The 23,628-nt window shown below is 65.9% G+C and overlaps 1 protein-coding gene across 1 annotated transcript; it reads right to left on the bottom strand.

The window, feature by feature from the left end:
- Positions 1-1,497: 1,497 nt before the first annotated feature.
- On the bottom strand, positions 1,498-23,400 carry KIRREL1 (kirre like nephrin family adhesion molecule 1). The gene is made up of 15 exons (XM_032204654.1): positions 23,204-23,400; positions 9,456-9,605; positions 8,657-8,806; positions 7,619-7,776; positions 7,366-7,516; positions 6,483-6,588; positions 6,231-6,379; positions 5,994-6,121; positions 5,786-5,912; positions 5,597-5,697; positions 5,298-5,496; positions 5,106-5,213; positions 4,455-4,594; positions 4,279-4,356; positions 1,498-3,585 (listed from the first exon to the last, which is right to left on the bottom strand). The coding sequence occupies exons 1-15, from the start codon at positions 23,253-23,255 to the stop codon at positions 3,109-3,111; spliced, it is 2,274 nt and encodes a 757-aa protein (XP_032060545.1). The 5' UTR covers positions 23,256-23,400; the 3' UTR covers positions 1,498-3,108.
- Positions 23,401-23,628: the final 228 nt, after the last annotated feature.

Below are 23,628 nucleotides of genomic sequence, written 5' to 3'. Positions count from 1 at the left end.
TGAGATTAAATTCCAGCACGACAGCCGGCGAGGGAAGAGCCGGGAACGGTATCTCCGCTTCCAGCGTGTTATTAGCAGGTCTGGGGCTCCGGGAGACAAATTAGGCTTTTCTTGAGGGACCCTTATTGCATTTTTTTTTTTTTAATTTTAACCTGCCGTGGCTGTCAGATGGCTGGGAGCGAGGCTGGGGCTGTGCCCGCCCCGGTCAGGAGCTCCTGGTGATGGGGGCTGCTTCCCTGGTGCTCTCAGGCTGGGTTTTGGGGAAACCCCAGGACCCAAAGCCAGGTTTGGGGGAAACCCCAGGACCCAAAGGCAGCTGCCTGTTGGCTCCTGGGTGCTTCCCAGTGCCCCGTCCCTCCGTTGTCCCCACCTTTGAGGGGACAGGGACAGCCTGGTGAAACCGAAGGCGATTTCTCTCATCCCAGACCCGCAGTGCTTCGTCTGCGCCCCCCAACTTTTGGGGTGTTCCCTCGTCTCGGTGCAACACATCCACGAGGGCTGGCGTGCAGGAACCCATAAAAAAATGAAAAAAAAAGAAAAAAAAAAAAAAAAACAGCCCCGCAACGCCCTCCCCTGCTCTTCTGGAGGCTGCAGCCTCGTGTCTGCGGGGAGGCGAGGGAGGAAGGAGCAGGCGAGGGATTTCTGCGGAGCCGAGAGGAGGCGGCGAGCTCGCTCCATCCCGGGGCATAAATTAGAATCCAGCTCGGAATAAATGAGCTGGGTGGCGAGGAGGGGAGGGTTGGTGCTTCCCGGGGAGACGCGCCTGCCTCTTTAGCAAGGTGGAAGCAGCTCCGGGGCTGGGATTTCGGAGCTGATCTAATCTCCAGGTGTGAATTCGTGGCTCGCTCCTGGGTTAGGGCCAGCGAAACTCGCTCATGGCAAGAGAAAAAGGGGTTAGGGCAGAGCAGGGGTTTAACGCCTCTCCCCTCGCATCCATCTCTCCACGCATCCACCCCATGCTTCCATCCATCCGTCCGCCCCAGCGCACGCTCCACGCTCCAGCAAAAGCCATTAGGAATGACAAAGCACCTTTTTGTTTTAAAGATGGGTCCCGGGAGCAGCAGGCAAATTGCCTGCTTCATGCATAATAAACCAGGCGTGGAAGCGCGCAAAGTAATAGGCCTGCGTTCGTAGGGAAACAAAATCATTAAGCGAGCCCGTTGGCGCAGCCGGGGCTGGGAGAAATAAAACTGGGCTGGGTGCGGAGGGGCTGCCAGCGCCCCCCCCCCGCTGCCCCTCTTGGCAGCGGCTCCTCCTGAAAAGCTTGGGCAAAAAAAATAAAAAATAGGTCAACGGAGGCAGCGCGGGGGGTGCTGTGGCTGGGGACCCCCCCTTCCATCATCCCCCCTGGTCCCACGTTCCCCCCAGCCCCGCTGGCAAAGACCCCCCCCCCGAGATGCTACAAAGGCAAACCGCAGCCCTTTCTTTTTTTTTTTTTTTTAACATTTATATTTATAATATATATATAAAAAAATTAAATATATATAATATATCGTGTTTAAGACTAAAAATATAGTACATAATATTTAAAAAAAAGGAAAAGGACAAATAAAAAAACGGTGGCTTGGGGGGGGCAGGGGTCACAGATACGTGTCTCTAGGGGAAAGGAAGGGGGGGGGGGGGTCTAAAACAGCCTGTGCTAGGAGGGGACCCGCTCGCCCCCGCGCCCTGGGGTGCTGCCACCTGGCCCGGGGCTCCCTTTGGGGCCGGGGGGGCCCCGATCCCGCTCCCCTGCCCCAGGGAGTTGAGTTTAAAGCTTCAGCTTGGCTTCGGGGCCGGCGGGACGCTATTGCTATAGACGGTGGGAGTGCAGCATCTGGGGGCGACAGCCGGGGTTAAGTCAGGCACCATCGCAAGAAACGGCCGGCCGGGGGTCGGGGGGGGGGCTCAGCACCGTCCTGACAGTACCTTTGGGGTCGAGGTTTAACCCGATGGGGACGGGGAAAGGGGGTTGGGATATTGGGGACCCCCCTCCCCGTGCCGTGCCCCTTCCTTCCCGAACCGTCCTGCGGCCGAATCGTACCTGCTTGCCGCGGGGCCGGCTCCGCAGCGAGGAGGAAGAGGAGGAAGAGGAGGAGGAGGCTCTGCAGGATGGGGGCCACCGAGCTCGCCCCGATCCCCAGGACAGAGCCGGGCAGGCAGGGGGAGGGTGCTTCGTACCTAATCCCAAGGGTCCGCGGGGACCCCCTACCCCCCCGAGTCTGTAGGGTGCCGGTACCGAGAGCTGGGCTGGGTAGGATGCAGCTGGGAAGCCAAAACCTCCCCTAAACCTCCCCAGCATCGAGCTCACAAAGTGCCCCCGAAATCCCTCGTGCCCCAGCCAGAGCCCGGCTCCCTGCTCCCGAGGGAATTGGGGTCCTGCATGTTTTGGGGTCCTGCATGTTTTGGGGTCCTGCTTGTTCTGGGGTTCCCCTTATTTTGGGGTCCCGGTGCCCATCTGGGGACCGAAATCCTTCACCCAGCAGCTGCTCCTATCCCATATCCCTGTAATACATTCACTGAGGGCCCCCTGTCCCCTTGATTTGGGGGCGTTTTTGGGGTCTCGCCGTACCGGGACCCCCCAGGGTGAGCGGGGTGCCCCCTGCTCACCGGCTCGGGGCAGGGTGGGAGCGGGGGCTTTGTGGGACAGACGGACGGACGGAAGGACGGGAGGGAGCCGGCCCCGAGCGTGGGCCAACCCCGAAAGTCAAGGCACAGGGAACGGGAACAGGCTGGGCCGGGGCATTTTGGGGAGAAAAGAAGCCAAACGCAGCGCCTACGTCCGCACGTGTGCCACGGGACGGGCGGCGCTGGCCGGGGTGTGCGGGGCTGAGCCCCCATCGGGGAAGGCTCCGGGCTCCCCCCCACTTCCCAGCGGAGCCAGAAAGGGGGAAAAGGGGCCGGGATGGGGGGCACGGGGCCAGGGGGAGGCCGCCCCGCGCCCCTTTGGGAAGGTACCGCGAAGACAACCGCTATCCCAGCGGGGAGTGGAAGCTCGAAGAGAAGGGACCCGGCGCACGGAGAAGCGGGGCGAGGGGTGGGTGGGTGGGGGGGGTCAGGATGAACCCCTGAATATCAGGGGACAGTCGCCGGGTTCCCCGCCGCCCCCCCCCCCACCCCCCACAACCCCTAGACGTGCGTCTGCATCCGCTGCTGGAAGCGCTGCCCGTAGTCCGAGTGCTGGGAGGTGTAGGAGAAGCGGGTGGCGCTGGCGTACTTGCCCATGGGGTCGTAGGCGTCGTAGGGCGCCCGCTCCAAGCTGGGGGGCTGCCCGTAGCCCAACCGGTAGCCACCGTAGCCGCCGCCGCCGGCCGGGAAGGCGCCGTGACCCCCGTAGTTCTCGTAGGAGAGCTGGCTGGCCGTCTCGCCCCCCGCCGTCCCCGGGGGGGCCCCGGTGCCCGCGGCCGCCTCGGCGCTGTATTCGGACGCGGGGCCGCCGCGGCTGTAGGTGTTGAGCTGCGCGTAGCCGCTGGAGTGGGACAGGCGGGAGGGGGGCCTCGCCTCGTAGCGCCCCGGCCCCGGCGTGCGGTAGTCGGCGTAGAGGACGGTGCGGGAGGCCGGGCGGTCCTCGTGGGCACGGACGTTGTAGTAGCCGTTGGTGGGGTCCTGCGGGGATGGGGAGGGGTAAGAAGGTGGGAGGGGAGCGTGGGTGGGGTGGGGTGGGCGAGGATCTGGTCCCTTCTCGCCTCCGAGCTGCTCTTTTTTCATGCCCCTGTTCCTGTCCCCTTTCTTGTGCTTGTCCCTATCCCCGTCTCCAGGCCATCCTCATCCTCATCTGCATCCTCATCCCGTGCCAGCCATCCCCTCAAAACCTTCTGCCATCCCATTCCATCCCAACTCCATTCCATCCCATCCCATCCCATCCAATCCCCATTGCCATCCCCACCTCATCCCCATCCCTATCCCCATCCCAATCCCATCCCCAATCTTTCCCCATCCCCTGTCCCCACCCTATTCTCACCCCATCCCATCCCATCCCATCCCATCCCATCCCATCCCATCCCATCCCATCCCATCCCATCCCATCCCATCCTCTATCCCCATCCCATCCAATCCCATCTCCATCTCCATCCCAATCCCAATCCCAATCCCAATCCCAATCCAATCCCACCCCATCCCATCCCATCCCATCCCATCCCATCCCATCCCATCTCCATCTCCATCTCCATCCCAATCCCAATCCAATCCCAATCCCATCCCATCCCATCCCATCCCCATCTCCATCCCAATCCCAATCCGAATCCCAATCCCAATCCAATCCCATCCCACCCCACCCCATCCCCACCCCCAGGACCAGACCTTCAGCTCGTACTCCTCGCGGGTGTCGATGGTGTCACAGCGCAGGTCCTGCTTCAAGTCCACGTCATCCTTGAAGGACTGCAGGGGGACAGACGGCCTCATTCCCTCCCCGCTCCCACCCCACACGGTCCGGCAGCCCTGGCCGCAGCGTGGCCCCACTGTGGGCCATCCCCTACCGAGTAGATGGCCTTCATGACGCGGGTGGCGGTGGAGACGCTGGCCGTGTCCTCCTCCCGGTCCGCGTGCAGCGTCAGCGGCTCCCTGTTCACCGTCTCCACCTTGATGTCCAGCTTGCGCAGGGTGACGTCCTTGCGACCTGGGGACGCGCGGGGACGGAGGTGGCACGGAGGGGGCACAGCCTGGCCAGTCCCCCCGCCCTGTCCCCATCCGTGGTGTCCCTGTCCCCATTGTGGTGTCCCCGTCCCCATCCACGGCACCCTAACCCCATCCTGGTTTCCCTGTCCCCATCCACAGTGTCCCAATCCCCATCTGTGGTGTCCCAATCCCCATCTGTGGTGTCCCCATCCCCATCCACGGTGTCCCCATCCCCATCCCAGTTTCCCCATCCCCATCCGTGGTGTTCCCGTCCCCATCCACAGTGTCCCTGTCACCATCCACGGCTTCCCCATCCCCATCCGTGGTGTCCCTGTCCCCATCCGTGGTGTCCCCGTTCCCATCCATGGTGTCCCCGTCCCCATCTGTGGTGTCCCCATCCCCATCCACGGCGTCCCCATCCCCATCCCAGTTTCCCTGTCCCCATCCTGGTTTCCCCATCCCCATCCATGTTGTCCCTGTCCCCATCCGTGGCGTCCCCGTCCCCCACTCACTTCCTTTCCGACGCCGGTAGAGGAAGCAGGCGAGCGCCACGAGGAAGCTGATGACGAGGATGCTGGCCCCGATGGTGGCCCCGGCGATGATGCCCACGGGCAGGACCTCTGCAGGGGGACGAGAGGACGCGGGGACGTGAGCCGGGGCCGGGCGGCTCGGCGGCGGTGGCCGCGGCGCCGTGCCCCCGGTACCTTTCTCCTCCAGCTGGATGATGGCGGTGCCCGGCCCGAAGCTGTTCCAGGCGGTGCAGTTGTAGTGGGTCTGGAAGTCGGCCTCCATCACGTTGTTGATGGTGAGGGTGGACAGGACCCCGCTGCCCGTGTTGGTCCTCTCCACCGTGTAGCGCTCCAGCGTCCCTGCCTCCAAAACGTTCTCCTTCCAAGCCCAGGCCTGGCAGAGGGGGGCTGCGTCAGCGCCTCTCCGTGCCCCCCCAGGGGATGGGGACGGGGATGGGGACAGGGATGGGGACGGGGCCCCCTGGTTCACTCACGATGCGGTCCGGCGGCGGCGTGCTGCCGATGAAGCACTCCACCTTGCCGCGGTCGCCGCGCGCCGCGTACTGCACCACCTCGCTGGAGATGATGGGGGGCCCTGCGGGAGGGACACGAAGTGGGGGGAGGGTCACCGAAACCCAACGGCACCGGGGTGGGGGTCCCACCACCCCCCTCTCTCCGCTCACCGTTGACGTAGAGCGTGACCTCGCGCTCGCCCACGCCGATGCGGGGCACGATGGCTTTGCAGATGTACTGCCCCGCGTCCGCCTGCGTCACCGACTTCAGGTACAGCTGGTTGCTGTTGCTCAGCACCTTGGGTGGGGGCGAGGGGGGGGCTCAGAAGGGCTGGTGGGGGTGGGCACAGCCCCTTCTTGAGCCCCCCCGGCTCAGTACCATGTTGGATTCCTTCTTGGTCCAGGTGAGGGTCAGCGGGGGGTTGCCGGACCACATGCAGGTCAGCGTCACGTCGGAGCCGATGTCGGTGACGGTGGGCTTGGGGGCCACCATGATGCGAGGGGCGACTGGCGGGGAGAGGGGAGGGTTGGGGAGGGGGGTGGGAGGCAGCCCTGGGGTGTGGGGGGGAGGTCTCGGGGGTGTTGGGGGTGTTTTGGGGGGGGCTGCCCCACTCACAGTGCACGTCCACCAGCGTGCTGACGTTGGTGCTGCCGATGTCGTTGTGCACCTCGCAGGACACGGGCTCCGTGAAGAAGGTGTAGTCCACCTGCGTGTCGTACTTGTTCTCCTTGGCCTCCTCGATGATCACCCCCCCTTTGGCCCACCTGGAAGGAGCGAAGACCCCAGCTTCAGCACCCCCCGGCCCCGAGGATCGAGCCCGGAGGTCGGGGGGAGCCCCCCCCAAAAGGGTCCGCGGGTCCTCCTCACCTGTAGCCTTTGATCTCGGGGTTGGCGGTGGCCATGCAGGTGAAGACGACCCGCTCGCCCTCCTGCACCGTCTGGGGCTGGATGGACAGGGTGACAGTCGGGGGATCTGCGGGAAGGCGGACGGAGCCGTCGCGGCCGCTGGGGCGGGCTCAGCGTGGCAGAGAGAGAGAAGGGGGCGAGGGGAGAAGCCCCCGGCCCGGCGCAGCAAAGCCGGCCCCGTGCGCTGGGCACGGCACGGCACGGGGGGAGAGCCCCGAAACTGCGATGGTCTTTTGGGGTGCCCAGCATCCCTGATCCATCTGGGTGCCTGGCATCCCTTCCAGAAGTGGGTGCCCACTGTCCCTGACCACTTTGGGTGCCCCCCATCCCTTCAAGCTATGGGTGTCCACCATCCTTGACTGCTTTGGGTGCCCCTCATCCCTTCCAGAATCAGGCAACCACCATCCCTGATCAATTTGGGTGCCCCCCATCCCTTCTAGATGTGGGCATCCAGCATCCCTGATGGATTTGGGTGCCCCCCATCCCTTCCAGAAGCAGGCACCCTCCATCCCCAATATCTTTGGGTGCCCACCGTGGCCGTGGACCCGGCGGGGCCGAGCCTTCCCGCAGCAGCCACTGGAGGTCGGTGTTCACCGCGCCGTCCCCAGCTGGCCCCCGCCTGACGCCGGCGCAGCCCGGCTCCGGTGAACCCAGCGGGTGCAACCTCGGCCCCCACCCACCCAGACACCATTTGGGGGCCCCCAAACCACGGGGCTGGGAGCCCCCCAGCACCCCACAACACCCAGCACCCTGAAAGCTCCTCGCTCTGCGCCGGTGACACCCACGTGCCGCGGCACCGTCCCCTCCGTCCCCTCCATCCCCTCCGCCCCTGCTGAGGACTCACGGTGCACGTTGAGCTTGACGAAGGTTTCCTTCCCCGCCGGGATGGCTTCGTTGGTGCTGCGGCAGGAGAAAACCCTGCCGATGTCCAGGTCGGTGGGGTTGATGGCCAGCTGGCTGGTCGTCGTCTCCCGCTTGCCGTCAGCCAGCACCTCCTGCCAGGGAGATTGGGACAGGGCTCGCGGTCAGCTCCGGCGCCTCACGGGGCCACGGAGGGGCCAAGGGGGGGCTGAATGGGGTGGGGACACGGCCGGTACCGTGGTGGTGATGGCTCCGTCCTGCTGGAGCCCGTCCCGGTACCAGACGATGGTGGCGGCGGGCTTGGCGCTGCGCGCCCGGCACGTCAGGTTGTAGGGCGTCCCCGCGCGCAGCAGGATCTCGGGGGCTCCGTCGATGGTGGGGTCCTCGGGGGGGACTGCAGAGGGGACAGGGGGCGAACTGGGGACACCGGGGACACACTGGGGACACCGGGGACACACTGGAGACGCTGGGGACACACTGGGGACACTGGGGACACACTGGGGACACCGGGGGCCCTCCACAAACGCCAAGCTGAGGAGCTAAAACCTTGATTTGAAACTGATTTATTAGGGCTGGGCTCTTGGGGAGAAGGGAACCAGGGAGTTTGGGGGGGGTCGTGCTGTGCTGAGGGAGGGGCTGGGCTGCTTGCAAACACCCCCGGGTGCTGGCTGGGTGCAGGAGGAATGGCTGATGGGGACCCCCCATCCTAGGAGCCCTCTGCCCTATGTGAGCCCCACACTGGGGGAGGGGACACAGGGGGACCCCCTGAGCTCAGCAGGAGTTGGGGGGGACCCCCCTGGGCACAGCTCGGTGCCCCCAGCCACAGCTCCCACCCGCGCGCCTTTTATCTCCTGCCTTTCTAATGGGAATTTCAACGCCAGGGGAAGAAGGAGAAAGAGAGGAAAAAAAAAAATAAATTAAGAAAAGCAAGAAATCCGCCCCAAAACCCCGTTCATGCAACATTTCCGCTGCGGCTCCGGCAGCATCTTTTTTTTTTTTTTCCTTTTTTTTTTTTTTTTTTTTTTTTACAAGACACAAAAGTCGGGGAAATCAAAGTTACTGCACTCGTAGGTCCCGTAACTCAGCCACGGCGTGAATATAGATTAAGGCATTAAAGATAATGGCACAGCCGGGCTGCTGGAGGCAAGGCAAGGGGGAGGCGGCGGCGTAGGCACCGGCAGCCCCTTCCCTGCGCCTGCCTGGGCTGGCTCGGGGGGTCCGGGAGGGGTTTGGGGGGGACCCGGGGATAACTGGGGGGGAGCCGGGCTCCTTACTGAGCACGGTGAGCTTGGCCCGGCGCGAGCGCAGCGCGGCCTCGGTCGCCTGGCACTCGTAGACGGCGTCGTCGGAGAGCTCGGCGTCGCTGATCTCCAGGTTGTACTGGCCCGAGTCGGCCGTGCCCACGATGCGGTAACGCGGCCAGGCTGCGGGGACACGGCGCGGGGTGAGCGCCGAGGGGACGGGACCCCCTGGGTGCTCCCCGTGCCCCCAAATTTCTGAGCCCGGTTCGCCGGGGCTTGGGGTTTGGTCGCCACCTGGTGCCAGCTCTGGCTGTGTGAGGCACGCGCGGCATCCCCGGGGCACGGGGGGGTCCTCAGGGTGTGCAGGGACATGGGCGCAGGCAAAGACTGCGGTGCGGGCAGGACCCCAAAGTGTGCAGGGACCCAGGGTGTGCAGGGACCCCAATACATGCAGGGACTCCAGTACATGCAGGGACCCCAATGGGTGCAGGGACCCCAGTGTGTGCAGGGACCCCAATGTATGCAAGGAACCCAGTGCGTGCAGGGATCCCTGGGCGTGCAGGGACCCCAACGTGTGCAAGGACCCCAGTGCATGCACGACCCCAACACACGCCAGGACCCCAATGCATGCAGGATCCCCGGTCCACGCAGGGCCCCTGGTGCGTGCAGCAAGGAGCAGAGAGCAGCGCCCCGTCCCTGCCAGAGCTTCACTACGGCACACGTGGCCCCGCTCCGGCACACGGAGCTGGGAAATGGGGGCTGCGGCACCGCAGAAGCCATAACGCCCATGGTGTCACCATGTGGTGACACCCCCTGAGCCCCCCCCGGGTACCTTTGAGGCCCTGCCCCATCCCCAGGGCCAGCCCGTCTTTGGTCCATTGCACGATCCCGGAGTAGTTGAGCACCACGCAGGAGAGGACGATCCTCTGGCCGGCCACCACGGTCTGATCCTCCGGCTCCTCCACGAACCGCGTCTGCGCCGCTGGGGACGTGGGACGGGGATCGGTGACGGCCCAGGGCGCCCCGCACCACAGCGCCCAGTGCTCCGTCATACTGGTGGCACTGGGCTGTGCCGGCACTGCCAGCACCGGGGTCCCCAGCGCCGTCCCCAGCCCCCCAGGCCGTGTCCCCGTGGTGCCGCGGCCGTCACGCGGCGAGCGGGCATCGACCGGGAGGGCAGCGGGGGGAGCGCGGGGTGCGTGTCACATGCGTGTGGGGGTGTCACATGCGTGTGCGGGGGGGCAAAAAGGGGGAACTGGGCACACCGGGGTCCCAACCCGCTTGGGGAGCATGGGGACAGTGGGGTGAGGGGCGTTTCGGGCCCCCCTGGGGTGGCAGAGGGGAGCTGCCTCTCTCTCCCCTGTGCTCGCCTCCCCCCCCCCCCGCTTTGAAAGCCTCTTGCTAAAATATTCAAATGATTTCCGCTGTGGAGCGGGAGAGGGGGAGGCAGAAATCCCTTCTGGGGATGAGCGAGCTGCAGATAACGAAGCCGCCGCTAAGTCCCCAGCTCTGCCTCCGCCTGCGTGGCCCGGCGAGGCCTGGCACGGCTCAGCACAGCTCGGCACGGCTCGGCACGGCACGGCACAGTTTGGCACGGCACAATTCGGCACGGCACGGCACGTTATGGCACAGAACAACACGGCACAGTTCAGCACAGCATGGCACAGTTTGGCACGGCACGGCACGGCCCTCCATGGCACAGCACCGTGCGCTCTGTGTCCCCTGGGTGTGCTCTGTCCCCAAGAGCCGGGTGCTCTGAGCCCCCTCTGCCTTTGATCCTGCAGCCAAAGCCCCCGGCAGCTCCCCAAATCCCCCCACCGCTGCCGGGGAGCCCCCAGCACCCCCTGGCTGTGCCCCAGCACCAGGAACCAACCCCAAAGCTTCGCCCCCAGGCACCTGGAGAGACCCCCCCCCAGCCCGCACGTGGCTTCGGGCATCCCCAAATCCCCAGGATGTGGGCACCCCAGTTCCTGGTACCCCAGGACCCATGGACTGGGCACCCCAGGGTGCTGAGGAAGGGGCACCCCAGGGTGCTGAGGAAGGGGCACCCAGCCCTGCAGCCAGCCCCTCGCAGAGCCCACCGGGACCCGCGGTGACTCGGGGACGGTCACTGCCGGTGTCCCCCGGTCACATCTCACCCGCGTGGGCATCCCAAACCCCCACCCCGGGGTGCCCCCAGCCGGCTACGGGGCCCTGGGCATGGAGGGGGTGGCTGGGAACACTCAGATGTCCCTGCCCCGTGGCCCCCCCCCGTGGCAGCGTTTTGGGAGAGGAGCGGGAGCAGGGACAGGGGGAGGGAGGGAGATAAAGGGAAAGGAGAGAATGGGAGAGGCGGGGGGAGGGATGGAGCTGGGGGGGGGAATAAAAAAGCAGCGCGGAGATCAAAGAGGAAGGTGCCTGGAGAGAGGTGGGCGTGGGGGAAGATCAGAGCTGGGGAAGGGGGGGAGGCAGCGCGGGGTGGGGGGGGGCTGCGGCCACCAGCCAGACAGACAGCGGGGACCCACGGACAGCACAGGGCCACCACGGGGTGACACAGAGCACCCGGTGGCACCCGCAGGATGCCAAAGAGGGGCGCACGGGTGCCCCCCACCCTGCTGCAGGCACCGTCCTGTCCGTCCCCATCCATATCCCTGTCCCCATATCCATCCCCATCCCCATCCCAGTCCCATCCCAGTCCCGTCCCAGTCCCATCCCGTCCCCGCCGCTGTTTAGTCTGGCGCAGGGCGATGCGGGGGGGGGGGCTCGGCCCCGGCACAGCGAGCACCGCGCGTCCCTCGCCGCGGCGGGTCCTTGACGTTGTGCCAAGGAGCCCACAGATCCCACAGATCCCCGGCGAGGCCCCGGGGCACGGCCGCGGGGTGCCGGGGGTGCGCACCCAGCCTGTGCCCACCCGTGGGTGCCCGGGCACGCGGGGGGCTCCCGCGGAGGGACCCGGCGGGGACCCAGCCACACGCCCGGCCCTGTCTCCCTCTATTTATCAAATGAAGGTCTGATTAAGCCCTGGGGCTGGTGCTCCAATCTCCCTCTCTCTCCTCTCGCTATTAAACTCAGGGTTCAAAGAAAAGCTTTTTATTCGCGCTGACAGCTTTCAGATGGAGCTAAATCTCTCCGCGCTCGAGTTTTTTTTTTTATTTTTTTTTTATTATTTTATCTCTCTTCCCTCCTCCCCTTCCTCTTCTCACCGCTTTTAAATTTAAGCCTTTCCCCTTTCCTCTTCCCGAGTTGTTCGCTTCTATTTATATTGGGGGGAAAAAAAAATATAAAAATACACAGGGAGGGAAAAAAAAAATATAAAAAAAAAATCCCACCCTCCACTGGTTTTATTCTGTGGGAGAGAAAAGAGGATTTGGCTTCCTTGTGGCCCTGCCCGGCAGAGCGGAAAGGGAGAGACGGGAGGGAGGACGGGGCCGCGGGTGGCTGCTGCAGCCGGGGACATCGCTGTCCCCATCCCTGTCCCCATTGCCCTGTCCCCGTCCCTGTCCCCATTGCTCTGTCCTCATCCCCTGGACACGCTGCTGGCTGCATCCACTCTGCCGCCTGCGTCCCCTCTGCCCCCACGCTGTCACCGCGCTGTCACCGCCCCGGTGCCGGCGCCCCGAGCCACTTGTCACCCAGCACGAGGCAATGGGATGGAAAAAAGCGCAAGCGTTGCGGCCGGCCCCAAAAATCCCCCGGCCGGTGCCACGCATGGACCTCGGGCACCGCCAGCGTGGGGAAACCGAGGCACGGGGCTGTCGCCGGTGTCACCGTGTCCCCAAAATCGGGAGATGGGGGGGGGGGACATGCACAGCCCGCGGGTGCCATCGTGCCCGTGCAGCGGGCGGGTGCCGCGGCTGGCGGGGGACGCGGCGGAGCGGAGACGTGATCGAGCCTGGCACTTCGCCGTCCTCCCGCCCCATCTGCCGAGGAGCAGCAGCTATTTTAGGCTCCGGCAATTTGGGGCTTTCTGCTCAAGCCAGCCGCGGCTCGGGGCAGGGACGCGGGTGGCTGGTGGCGGTGGTGGCCTCAAGGACGGAGCCCCACGCGTGTGTCCCCAACCCAGGGTGGCAGCCACAGCCCCGAACCCACCCCAGGACCACGGGGAGCAGGGACGGGAGCTGGGATGAGGCTTGGGGCAGAGGAACCCTGCGGCTGGGGATGCCCCCAACCTGCTCCCGCAGCGTCCCCGTGTCCCCGTGCCACACGGGTGGGTGACAGCAGCGGGACGGGGACCCGGGTGGCAGCCCAGCCCGGCAGCACGCTCGCCCGCAGCTCGCAGCCAGCAAATTGATATTTGCTAGAGAGGGTCCCCGTTGCCATCAACAATTTATGAGGCTGCTTCGCTGCGATTACCCCAGCAAGACAGCGCTGCCCGGGAACAGCGCGAGCCGCGCGCTCTGAAAGCATCTTGGCAGGAGGAGCCGCTTCCGCTCCTTGTTTGAAGTCACTCAATGCCCTCTTCTATTTTCTTCTCCTTCCCCTTCGCTTTTTTAACGCTACCGTGGCCAGAGGGGTGGGCAGCGGGGACGGGAACGCTGATGGGAACGCGGTGCCAGGACGCTGGGGTACGGCAGGACGATGTTGGGGTACGGAGTGAGGATGCTGGGGTGCCCATCCCAATGCCAACTGCACCATTTGGGGCCAAAGCCCCAACCTGTGCGCCCCGCTCCTTTCTCAGCCCCAAGCTCAACCCCATCCAATCTGCGTCCCACCCATCCGACAACATCTCCTGCCTCTAATCCCGCTCCGATTGACATTAATTGAATATTACCATCCTTTAATTCCTCGGTAATTGAATCCCGCAGCAGCCCCTGCACCCCCTACGCCAGCATCCCCATCCCTGTCCCTGTCCCCATCAATGTTCCCGTCCCCATCCCTGTCCTTGTCCCCATTCCCATCCCTGTCCCCATTCCCATCCCTGTCCCTTGTCCCCGTTTTCCCCCCCCAGTGGCTGCCTCCAGAGCCAGGACCCCGGCTCCGCTCCCGGCCCTCCCGTCCCAGCAGGAACGGAAAGTATTTCACCACCATCATATGACGCCAGCGCATCGCTGGCACGCGCCCAGCGCCAGGCTGGGAGGCACCAGGGCGGCCGACGGCGGGGCCGGGGCCGCATCCAGCCCTGCCCCTCGCCGCCATCTCGGGGAGTGGCCCCGGGGTGTCCCCAGTGTCCCCGCGGGGCTGGCACGGGGCTGGCGGGGGCCTCTCCGTTGCCTCTCCCCCCTCCCCACCCCTCTGCTCCGCTTCCCGCTGCCGAAGCTGGTGGTAGCAAAGCTCTCCGGGGAAGGGATGCTCCAGTTATTTTCATTTTTTAAAAGGCAGAATTATAAAAACAAATGAAGAGGAGATCGGTTCCCCTCCTCCCCGCCGCCTTCGGGCACGCCGGGTCCCCGCCGTCCTCCCCGCGCCCTGGCCACGGTGACCTTGGCCGTGCCACCAGGCGCGGCGTCCCCGGGGGGCAGCGGCACGTGGGGTGCGCATCGGGGCCGTCTCCGCATCGGGGACATCTGCAGCGGGGACATCTCCGCAGCGGGGACATCTCCACATCGGGGACATCTGCAGCGGGGACATCTCCGTGCCCCCCGTGCCACCGAAGCAGCTGGAGCGCCACCGGCTCCGCCAGCGCCCCCCCCCCAACTTGGTGTCCCCAGCCCGCGGGGTCCCCTCGCTCCCCGCCGCTGCCGTCCCCCCCCCGCCGGCCGAGGAGCGCCGCCGCGATTGCTTGTGACACCAATCTCACAACAAATTTAGCAGCTCATTTCCCGGCCGATCAAATATTCCACCTCGATTACCTCCCGGGCAGGAGACGGGCGCCGCGCCGCCGCGCGGGCGGCCAGCACCTCCCGCCGTGTCACAGCCCATCAGTGTCACCGCGGCGGGGACGCCTGCGCTGCTGGGGACGGCAGGAGGAGAGCCTGGGGGGGGGGGACACACACACGGCCCCAACACCCTGCTGCCCCCCCCCTGCAAGGCAGCTTTTTTGGGGAAACTGAGGCACGGGGAAAGCGCCTCGATAGCGGGATGCGCACGGCAAGGATTTGGGGACGGCTGTGACAGCCCCAAAATGCCACGAGCGATGGCAAAGGACCCGGAGGGACGAAGAGGAGAGGAGGCACCGGCTCGTGATGAGCCACGGGGAGAAAATAACGCGGCGCTGGGAACATACGGAGCGATTTTCAATTGAAACCTCGTTGGGAAGAGGCATAAATACCGGGGGAGATGACGCGGTGGAATTGGGTTCTATTTTTCGTTCCTGAGGAGCCTTAAATATTCCCCACCTAATAATAATAATACAAAAAAAATGAACTCCCGACTTACGAAACAACATATAAATTCCCCTCGTAATTACATTACTTTCAGCGCAGCAAAGATGCCAATAAAATATAAACCAGCGTTGGGCAGGGAGAGGGAGAAAATAGAGAAGCGAATAAATGAAGTGCTTTATTGCCGTATGGCAAACGAGCTGGGCTGGGGGGGGGGGCACGGGGCCAGCGTCCCCATGGGGCCACCCCGCTGCCCCTTCAGCTGCGTGCACCAGGGGGCTGGGGTGGGGGGTTTGGGGGCTTCTTGCTGCCCTGTGGGGAGCCCCTGGAGCCCCACTTTTCCCCCATACGAACCCCATTCATTTCCCCGTGGGAAGCCCACAGCTATCCCATTGGAACCCCATTGCCCCCCCGCCTTAACCCCGCTGCTGCCCCACGGGAACTCTCTTGCTGTCCCACAAAAATCCCGTTGCTGCCCCCGCAGATTCCCCACTGGAACCCCCCAGGCCCCCTCTGGGGACCCCTCTGCTGCCCCACAGCACTCAGGGCCGACCCCAAGGCGCTGTCCCATGGTGCTCCGAGGGCTGATCCTGGCAGGACCCTGCTTTAGGGGTCCCCACAGTCCCCCTGACCCCCCCAAAGCAATCACACCTGCGGGACCCCAGTGCCCCCAGGAGCCCCGAGCCCCCTCCAGCACCTTGGGGCCGGGGTCTCCATCTCCCCCCCACCTGCCCTGCCCGGAGGCAGCGGCCGGCGGCCGGCGTTTGTGTGAGAACCTCGGCGCCTTTCAGGGCCCTCGGCCCCTTGAAAGGGGGCAGCCAGGCAGAAAGACAAAGGCTCGGCGCGCCTGGGGGGCACGGGGGGCCGGGCACGGCCGGCGGGCACGGAGCGAGGGGCCGCAGTGGGGTGCAGCGGCTTCATGAGCGGGAAGGAGCGAGTGTGCAACGGCGCTGTGCATGCACGGGAGTGTGCACGGGTGTGCAAGTGCATGCACAGGAACATGTGCACGTGTACAAGCGTGCATGCACCAGATGCTTGCACAGGAGAGTGTGCGTGCACGTGTGTGTGTGTGCATGAGTGCATGCACCAGATGCTTGCACGGGACTACGTGCACGTGTGTGTGCATGCACCAGATGCTTGCTTGCACAGGAGTGCATGCACATGCGTGTGTGCACATGCGTGTGTGCACGTCCCTATGCTTGCCCAGCAGCGTGCACGTGCGTGCACCAACTTTACCACTTGCACGGGTGTGCACAGCCCAGCGATGTGCATGCACAGCAGCTGCGAGCACAAGCACAGGCCATGTTCTTGTGCACACCCGTGTGTGTGCATGCGTGCACGGGTGTGTGTGTGTGTGCACGGGTGTGTGCATGCACGTGTGTGTGTGTCCTTGCACGTGCAGCCACGTGCACCCTCCCCGAGTGCACCCATGCCGGGCTCTGTGCATTTTGGCTCAGCAGAGCGGGGCAGCCTTCGCACCCCAGCCCCCTCCTCCTCCTCCTCCTCCTCCTCCTCCTCCCCTCGCTGCCCTTCGCACAAAGGCCTGGGCTGCAGATGTGCGGCCGCTGCTCCCCCCCCACGCCATGCTCAGCCCCCACGGGGGGGTCCCAGGGTGCCCCCGTCCCCCCCCACCCATGGGCGAGCCGGGAGCTGGCGGCGCCTCTGCCCTCGTTATTTCCTCTTCATTTCTGGGGCTGTCAGAATTATGGAGCAGGGCTGTTTATTGGCTTGAGTTTAATTAATTTGTGTAATATCCCTGTTAGGAACAATGTCTAATTAAGACTTTTGTTTGTGTGTGCGCGCCGGGGGGAGGGGACTTCTTCTTTGGGAAAGAGGGGGAAAAAAAAAAGAAAAAAAAAAAAAAAAAAAAAAAGAAAAACCAAATTCCCTAATCATTAATGGAGGGGAAAGAAATATTTAAACGGGGCTGGCACCCTTCCACCGAGCTGCTGGTAAGCGCTCTCGTTACAGATGTCTTAATGAGACATCTCTTAATAATGGGATTATCATTCACATTGAATCGGGACGAGCAGCTGGGAGCGCGAGCCTCCGATACGGGGCCCCGAGAGGATGGGGCAGAGCAGCCCCGGGCCGAGGGCTGGGGATGGGACCCCCCCTCGGTGCCACGGGGCAGGAACCCCCCCCCGGATTTATCCTGGTGCTGGATAAATCCAGCGTGGTTTGGGGTGCTGGGCTCACAAAGGGGGGGTTTGGTGGAAACCTCGAGTGGGGCGCGGTGACCCCTTCGAAACCACAAGTTGTTTGTTTTTTTTTGGGGGGGCACCCTTGTTGTCCCCCCCACCTCCTGGCCCCTCGCTCCCTTCCCCCTCCGCTCCAGAAAATAGGGGCAGGAATCTCAGCCCGCCCCGATCCTGTGCCCGCCACCAAAAAATTTGGGGTCCTGGGTGGGGAATGGGGTGGGGTGGGGGGGGGTCTGCAGGGCACCCGCCCCCCGCCAGCACCCCCGGGGCGGTGACACGAGGGGGTCCCGTGGGGCTTTGTGCCCACCAAGGCCAGCTTGGCCAAATGGGGCCGAGCCCAGCGCCGGGGTCCCTGTGGGGTGGCAATGGGGGGACGGGGACGGGGCTGGGATCACCGTGGGGGCCACCCTGGAGCCCCCCCCTCGCCGCCGGCCCCTGCGAGTCCCGCAAAGGAGAAGCTGGAGCAGCCCTGGCTGCGCTCCTGCGGTCAGAGCCCAGCAATGATCCTACAAGCCTGGAATTTGAGGAATTTCCTGCCAAGGCTCTCTGGAAGAAGAGGGAGAGAAAGGAAACCCGGCGCTTAACCCTCAGCTCCCCGCGCCCGGCCCCGATCCCGCAGCGGGCAGGGGCTGGCACGGGGCGGAAAGGGGGGGGGCACAGGCACTTTTTTGGGGTGTCCTTGGATTTATTGGGGTGCTCCCCGCTGCTCCCCGTTTGCTATGGCCACGCTGCGTGCAGAGCCCTGGCCCCACAGCCCTCCCCGGGGACAGCCGAGGCCCCGTGCCTCAGTTTCCCCCAAATCTCTGCCAGAAATCCCTGGCAGAAGCTGTCCCCAACCCCTGTCACCTCCCTGTGTCACCCCCAGCCCCCATCCACCCGCCGCGCCCCCCACCCCATCCCCAAGCCCCCACGACGCCCCCCAACCCCGGGCCGAGCCTCGTGCAACCCAAAACACCGCAGGAGGCTGGGAACCCTCCCCGGCCGCCCCCAAAAACTCCCCTTTTCCCACCAAATCCCCCAGGAGGGGCGTCGCAAGGAGGCGAGGGAGCGGGGGCCGGGGATGCTCCGGGTGTCACCGCCTGGGGCCCGGTGCCACCAGCGGGTCCCCTCGTGCCCCTCGCACACCCAGCCGGGCACGTGCGCCCTCGTGCACCCACGCGCGCCCCCTCGCACGCCCGCCTGCGTGGTTTTTGCTCCCTTTTTTAATTTTTTTTTTTTATTTTTTTTTTTTTCCTCCCCCGTTCCCATGGCAACCCCCGCACGGCGCACGGCCGCTCTCGGGTTTGAAATAAAAGTTGTTTTTCCTCCCCTCCTCCTTTTTACTCCACTCTTTTCGCTTTTTTTTTTTTTTTTTTTTTTTCCTTCTTCTTCTTCTTCTTCTCCCCCCCCCCCCCCCCCCCACCTCTTATTTTGATTTCCATTTGGATCATAATCCGCCCGTTGCCATGGCAGCGCTGGCAGCCCATTATGTTCCAGCCCTTGCAGAAAAAGGCCTCGCTCCCCCCCTTTTCCCTTCCCTGCGCCTTTTTCCGAGGGTTTCGGCTCCTCGAACCCCCTCCTGCCCCCCCCCAGCCGTCCCCCAACCCCGGGTCCTCTCCTGGCTGGCTCCGAGCCCCCCACCCTGCTCCGAGCCCCCCGCCCGGACCCCGCTGCGCGCTCGGCTCCCTCCATCCCCTTAACTCTGCCCCGAGCCTCCTCCTCCTCCCGCCCGGACCCCTGGCACCCTAGGCCCCCCCCCGGCACTCCACACGATGGCTTTTGCCTGATTTTGCCCCCCTCGCTGCCAATTTTCAGCCCCGATGTTCAATTTCCAGGTGGGGCTGCGGGCACCCAAGGGTGCCGCGGTCCCGCTGCGGGCGCAGGACGGGTCCCTTCGGTGTCCACCCCCCCCTCCACACACACACACACACCCCCCGGTGCCCTCCCGCGCCGTGCCCACCCCCGGCTGGGAGCAGGAGGTTATGAAAATGAGCCGTGCACCCAGGAGACTGTAATTATCTGCTAAGTGTGAAAGCTGGAGTGATTAATTAAGAGATAATAAAAAGAAAAGGAGGCTGGAGAGGGAATAACGGATGCTTTGATGATAAAACCTGAGGTAAGGCAAGCAATTAGGGGAACCTTTATGGGGAGTTAGCCACGAGCCCCCCGCCGCCCGCGCTGCTGGGGGGGCTGTGTCCCTGCCGGACACCCCACGGGGCCACCGGGGTCCCGCAGGTGCAGGGGACACCGAGGGGACAGCGGGGGGCTTCTTGGGGCCGTGGTGGTCCCCGTCCATCCCCGCAGGCTGGCGAGGTGGGTGCTGCAGGGCTGGGGCTGGTGGTCCCAAGGATGGGGTGAGCGGGGCGGGCGAGCACCCATGGGTGCCCAATGGGGGGTGGCGAGAGAGCCCAGGTGGGCTCAGGGCCAGGTGGGGCAGGAGGAAAGCTGGCTCGGGATTAAATCAAGCTCGAATTAAAGGCTGGGGATGTAATTAATGCTGCTCGGCTCGGGTCGGTGGGGCGGAGGTGGCCGACGACCCTGCTCTCACCTCGGAGAGGAGGTCACCGCAGGCGGGGGGACGGCCGGAGGTGGGGGCCCTGCAGGGAACGGGCAGGAGGCTGCGAGGAGGGGAGCGGGACGGGGCCGCTGTGTCCCCCCCGGGGATGCTTCCCCGGCACTAAACCACGGCCCCAGCTGGGGAGCGGCCGATTCAGCCCTGGCACGGGCGGCCCAGGCAAGTCCCGGCACGGGGCCGTGGCTGCCGGGGCAGGATCCGTCCCCGCCGGCCCCAAAAGCTGCCCTGGCCCCGCTGTGGGGCTGAGCTGGGGCTCGCCGTGTGCCGGGGCAGGATCCGGCCCCTTCTGTAAGGGATGTGCCACGGGCTCGGGGCAGGACCCCGCACAAAACCGCGGCATCCCCGGCGCTCACAAAGCAGCTTTGGGGTTCCTGGGGAGGTCGGGACCCTCCCCACGTAGCCCCCGTCCTCTCTCCGTGCCGGTGCTGGAGCCCCACGGGGGAGCACCCGGGGGTCTCGGGCACCCCATGCTGCCAGCCCCATCCCCCTGCGCTTAAGCACCTTAATCCCAGGCTGCTCTGATCCCAGTTTGGCCAAACTGGGATCGCTGAAGGGCGCTGCGGGGAATGGGGAGGTGGCAAAGTGCGGGGCTGGGGGTGCCACCCCCAGGTCCTCCTCGCTGTGGGGCTGGGGGGACGCGCGGTGACCCTTTGGGGCTCCATCTCCTCCTCCGAGGTGTTCTGGGGACTGCAGGGTGACGGGGACGATGACGGTGACCCGGAGGGGACCCTGGGGACAGCTGGCACGGGTCCACAAGCGCTGTAGGATCACGCCGAGTGTGGCACGGGGCTTTGCGGGTGGGTGAAGCGGGCGTTGGGGATGCCCCAAAGCCACCGGCGGCTCCTTCGCTCCCCGAACATCTCCAGCCTCCCCCTGTGCCCACGGAGGGGGGCAACGCCAAGCGCTGGCTCCCCCCAGCCTCAGGGACCGGGGCCACCTTCCCACCCTCCCCGGCCGCCACGCTGCAGCTCGGGAGCTCTCCCGGGGGCTTTTATTACCCTGCAGCAGACGACGGTCAGCTCACAAATCACATCACGCCACCGCGGCACGCGGGGAGCCGAGCCACCACGGCCCCGGGAGGGGAGCACGGGCAGGTGCCCGCCACCACCCCCAGCAGCCCCCCGTGGCCACCGAGACCCCTTTGCCTCCACCCGTCCCCAGCAGCCAGATTTGGGGTGCAGCCCCCACCCAGCCACCTCGTCCCTGGCACAAGAAGGGTGGCCCCGTGCCCCGGCACCGTCCCTCCTGCCCCAAAAACCCGGGGCAGCCCCAGGTTGTGGGATGCTGGTGCTGCACCGGGGTGGTTGGCATCACCCTAGGGTGCCTGTAGGGGCACGGGGTGGTGGGAACAGAGCCCTGCAGCCGCTCCCCACCCAAAAAAAGGCACCAGCAAGGGGGACAGAGGGACCGGCCTGACCTCGGAGCGCCCGGTGCCACTCCTGCCCCTTCAGCAGGGATGCACCCAGGGGTGAGGGCTCCAAAGGCAGCGGGGCTCAGCCACGTTCCCCTGGGGCGTGCAGGGAGCTCGTGGGGTCTCAGCTCAGCCCCACCGGCACCAGAGCCCCGGGACGAGCCCCCGCCGCCATCTCTCCGCTGTTTCAATTTCGCTGCTCTTCCTTGGGAGGGAAGAAGGGAGGGAAAGAGGGAAAAAAAAAAAAAAAAAAGCACCACACACAACAACCCACAGAGAGAAGGAGAAGAAGAATCGCCCAGAAAATGAATAAATATTTCAATTTGAGGCGCAATCACAGCGAGTGATTGAAACGGGGGGAAGAATAATGGGTTTCATTTAGATAAGATACAGAAAATTATTTAGTGAGAAATGAAGAGTGATGAAACCCATTCAACATCTTTGTGCGAGCGGGTGGAACTCCATGAATGGCACAGACCCCCCCCCCCCCCGGCACCCACACGCCTGGCTGCGGGGTGTGGGGGGGAGCCCACCAGGTTTTGCTCCCCTCCCACCCCCCCCCTAAACCCCCAAGCATCCCACCTTGGAGCGGGGCCGCGGGGAGGCAGAAGCGAAACTTGGCGGTGGCAGGAGCCAGATGGGGACGGTGGCGGGACGGGGCCGCTCAGACCGGGGGGGACTGGGGGATGCTGGGGGGGGGGGGGGGGGGTGCTGCCCCCCCCCCATCCCCGTCCTCGCAGCCCATCCAGCTCGTCCCTGCGGCGAGGCCGGCGCGATGCACATGGCACCGTGCGGGCGCTTTTGTTCCTGGGAGGGCAGCGGAGCCCCGCGGCGCTTCCCCGAGCCCTGCGCGGGGGAGCCTGGGATCGACCCCCCCCCCGGCCCCGGCCCCGGCCCCGGCCCTCTAAGAGGCTTTGCTTGCTCCTTTGAAACCCCCCCCCCCGGTTCGACTCATTTTTGTTCCTGGCATCTTAGCAACGCCGCCCCCTTAATTAAAAATTAGATTGGATTTTGCAGCAGGGAAGGACCCGGAGGCTGTGCAAGGCGGGGGGGGGGCTGGCTCGGCGCAGGGCAATGCCCTCGAGTGCCCGACCCTGGCCACGCACCGACCCCCCCCCCCCGTGCCATTTGGGGGGACACAGGGTGGGGGGGGGACACCCCAGCTGAGACCCCAGCAGCTTGGTGACACGCACGGTGCCCGTGCTGTGGGGCCCCGCTGGTGGTCGGGGTGGCCGGGGGGGGCACGGGGGCTGCCCCCAGCCCCTCACCCCTCGCTCTGCGTGACCTTGGCCACGCGGTGCCTCGTGCCTCAGTTTCCCTCGATGGCTCCGTGTGGTCATTTGGGGGGGGTCATGTAGGGACGTGGGGGGGCTCGGGCGAGCCCCTGGGTTGCAGCAAGCCCCTAAAACGATTTGGGGGGGGAAAGGGGGTGCCCCACGCTGTCCCCAGCCCCGCTCCTGAGCGCTGCCCAGGCTGGGAGCTGGGGGTCCCGGCTGCCCCCGGCGCTCGCCCCCTCTCACCGAGATATCCTGGCTGGACGGACAGACGGACGGCTGGGCCAGCATCGCCACGTCCAGGCCGGGTCCCCCACACACGTCCCCCCCTATTGTGGGGGTCCCCAGAGCTGCCGGGTCCCCCCCCGCCTGCCCCAGCACCGACAAATTCCTGCGTCCGAGCGCCGCGGCCCCCCCGGCCCCCATCTCCTCCGGCCTCACCCCGGCTCCAGCGGGACCGGACCGGGGGTGGGGGGCGGGCAGGACCCCTGCGGGGGGCACGGCCCCAACCGGGGGGCATCCAGCGGGACCGAAACTGGGGGGGCCCTGCCCCGAAGCAGAGCCCACCCCGGGCTGCATCAGGACGCAGCAAGGGGGGGTCCGTTTGGTCCCAACCCGGGGACGCGGCTCCCCAGCCGGGGTCCACGAGCACAAACCCGGGGATCCCAGCCCCCGCTGGGGGGCTCCCCCAAGACCATGCCCGGCCCCCCCGTAGCCTCGGGAGCCCCCCCCGAGAGCCAGCCGCGGGCTCCCTTGGCCGGAGCCGGGCGCATCCCAGCGGGGCGCGGCGGCACCGCGCGGGTCCGGAGCCGGGTCCCAGCCCCGGGCAGAGCCGTGCCGAGCCGGGCCGTGCCCTCGAGCCGTGCCAGGCTCCTCGCTGCCCCCGCTGCCCGGCTCTTACCTTGCCCGTAGGAGTCAGCGAGAGTCAGGAGGCAGAGGAAGAGGATCCGCATGCTCCCGTCCCGGCCGCGCTGCGGGCAGGGGGCGCGGGGGGGGGGCCGCTGCCCCGCCGCCCCGCTCGACCCCGCCGCCGCTGCTAGAGCATGGCCCGGCCGGGAAGGGGCCGGGGAAGGGCCGCGGGCTGCGCTGGCTCCGCTCCGAGCCGTGCCGAGCCTCTCCGAGCCGTGCAAAGCCGTGCCGAGCCGTGCCGAGCCGTGCCGCGCCGCCCCGGAGTGCGCGCTGCCGGCGGGGCGGGGCCGGGCCGGGGGCGGCAACTCGGGAAAGGTGGGGAGGGGGGAGCGGGGGCGGGGGGGCGAGAGGGGGCCCGGGCCTTGGGGGGGCTCGGGGGGGCGGCTTTTTGCACGACGGGGGGGGGGGTTGCGCCCC

This window comes from Aythya fuligula, chromosome 28 (assembly GCF_009819795.1).
Source record: "Aythya fuligula isolate bAytFul2 chromosome 28, bAytFul2.pri, whole genome shotgun sequence".
In the NCBI taxonomy this organism is placed as follows: domain Eukaryota; kingdom Metazoa; phylum Chordata; class Aves; order Anseriformes; family Anatidae; genus Aythya; species Aythya fuligula.
The sequence above is the reverse complement of the archived record's forward strand: the minus strand, read 5'-3'. Positions and strand labels throughout refer to the sequence as shown.

Bases quoted from the DNA above. Each gene is read 5' to 3' on its own strand.
- KIRREL1 (XM_032204654.1), bottom strand. From the start codon at position 23,255: ATGCGGATCCTCTTCCTCTGCCTCCTGACTCTCGCTGACTCCTACGGG. The intron at 6,589-7,365 runs GTGAGTCCTCAG...GCCTTCCCGCAG, and splicing joins CGTCAAGCTCAACGTGCACC to ATCCCCCGACTGTCACCCTG. The intron at 6,122-6,230 runs GTGAGTGGGGCA...TCTCCCCGCCAG, and splicing joins CACGCTGGTGGACGTGCACT to TCGCCCCTCGCATCATGGTG.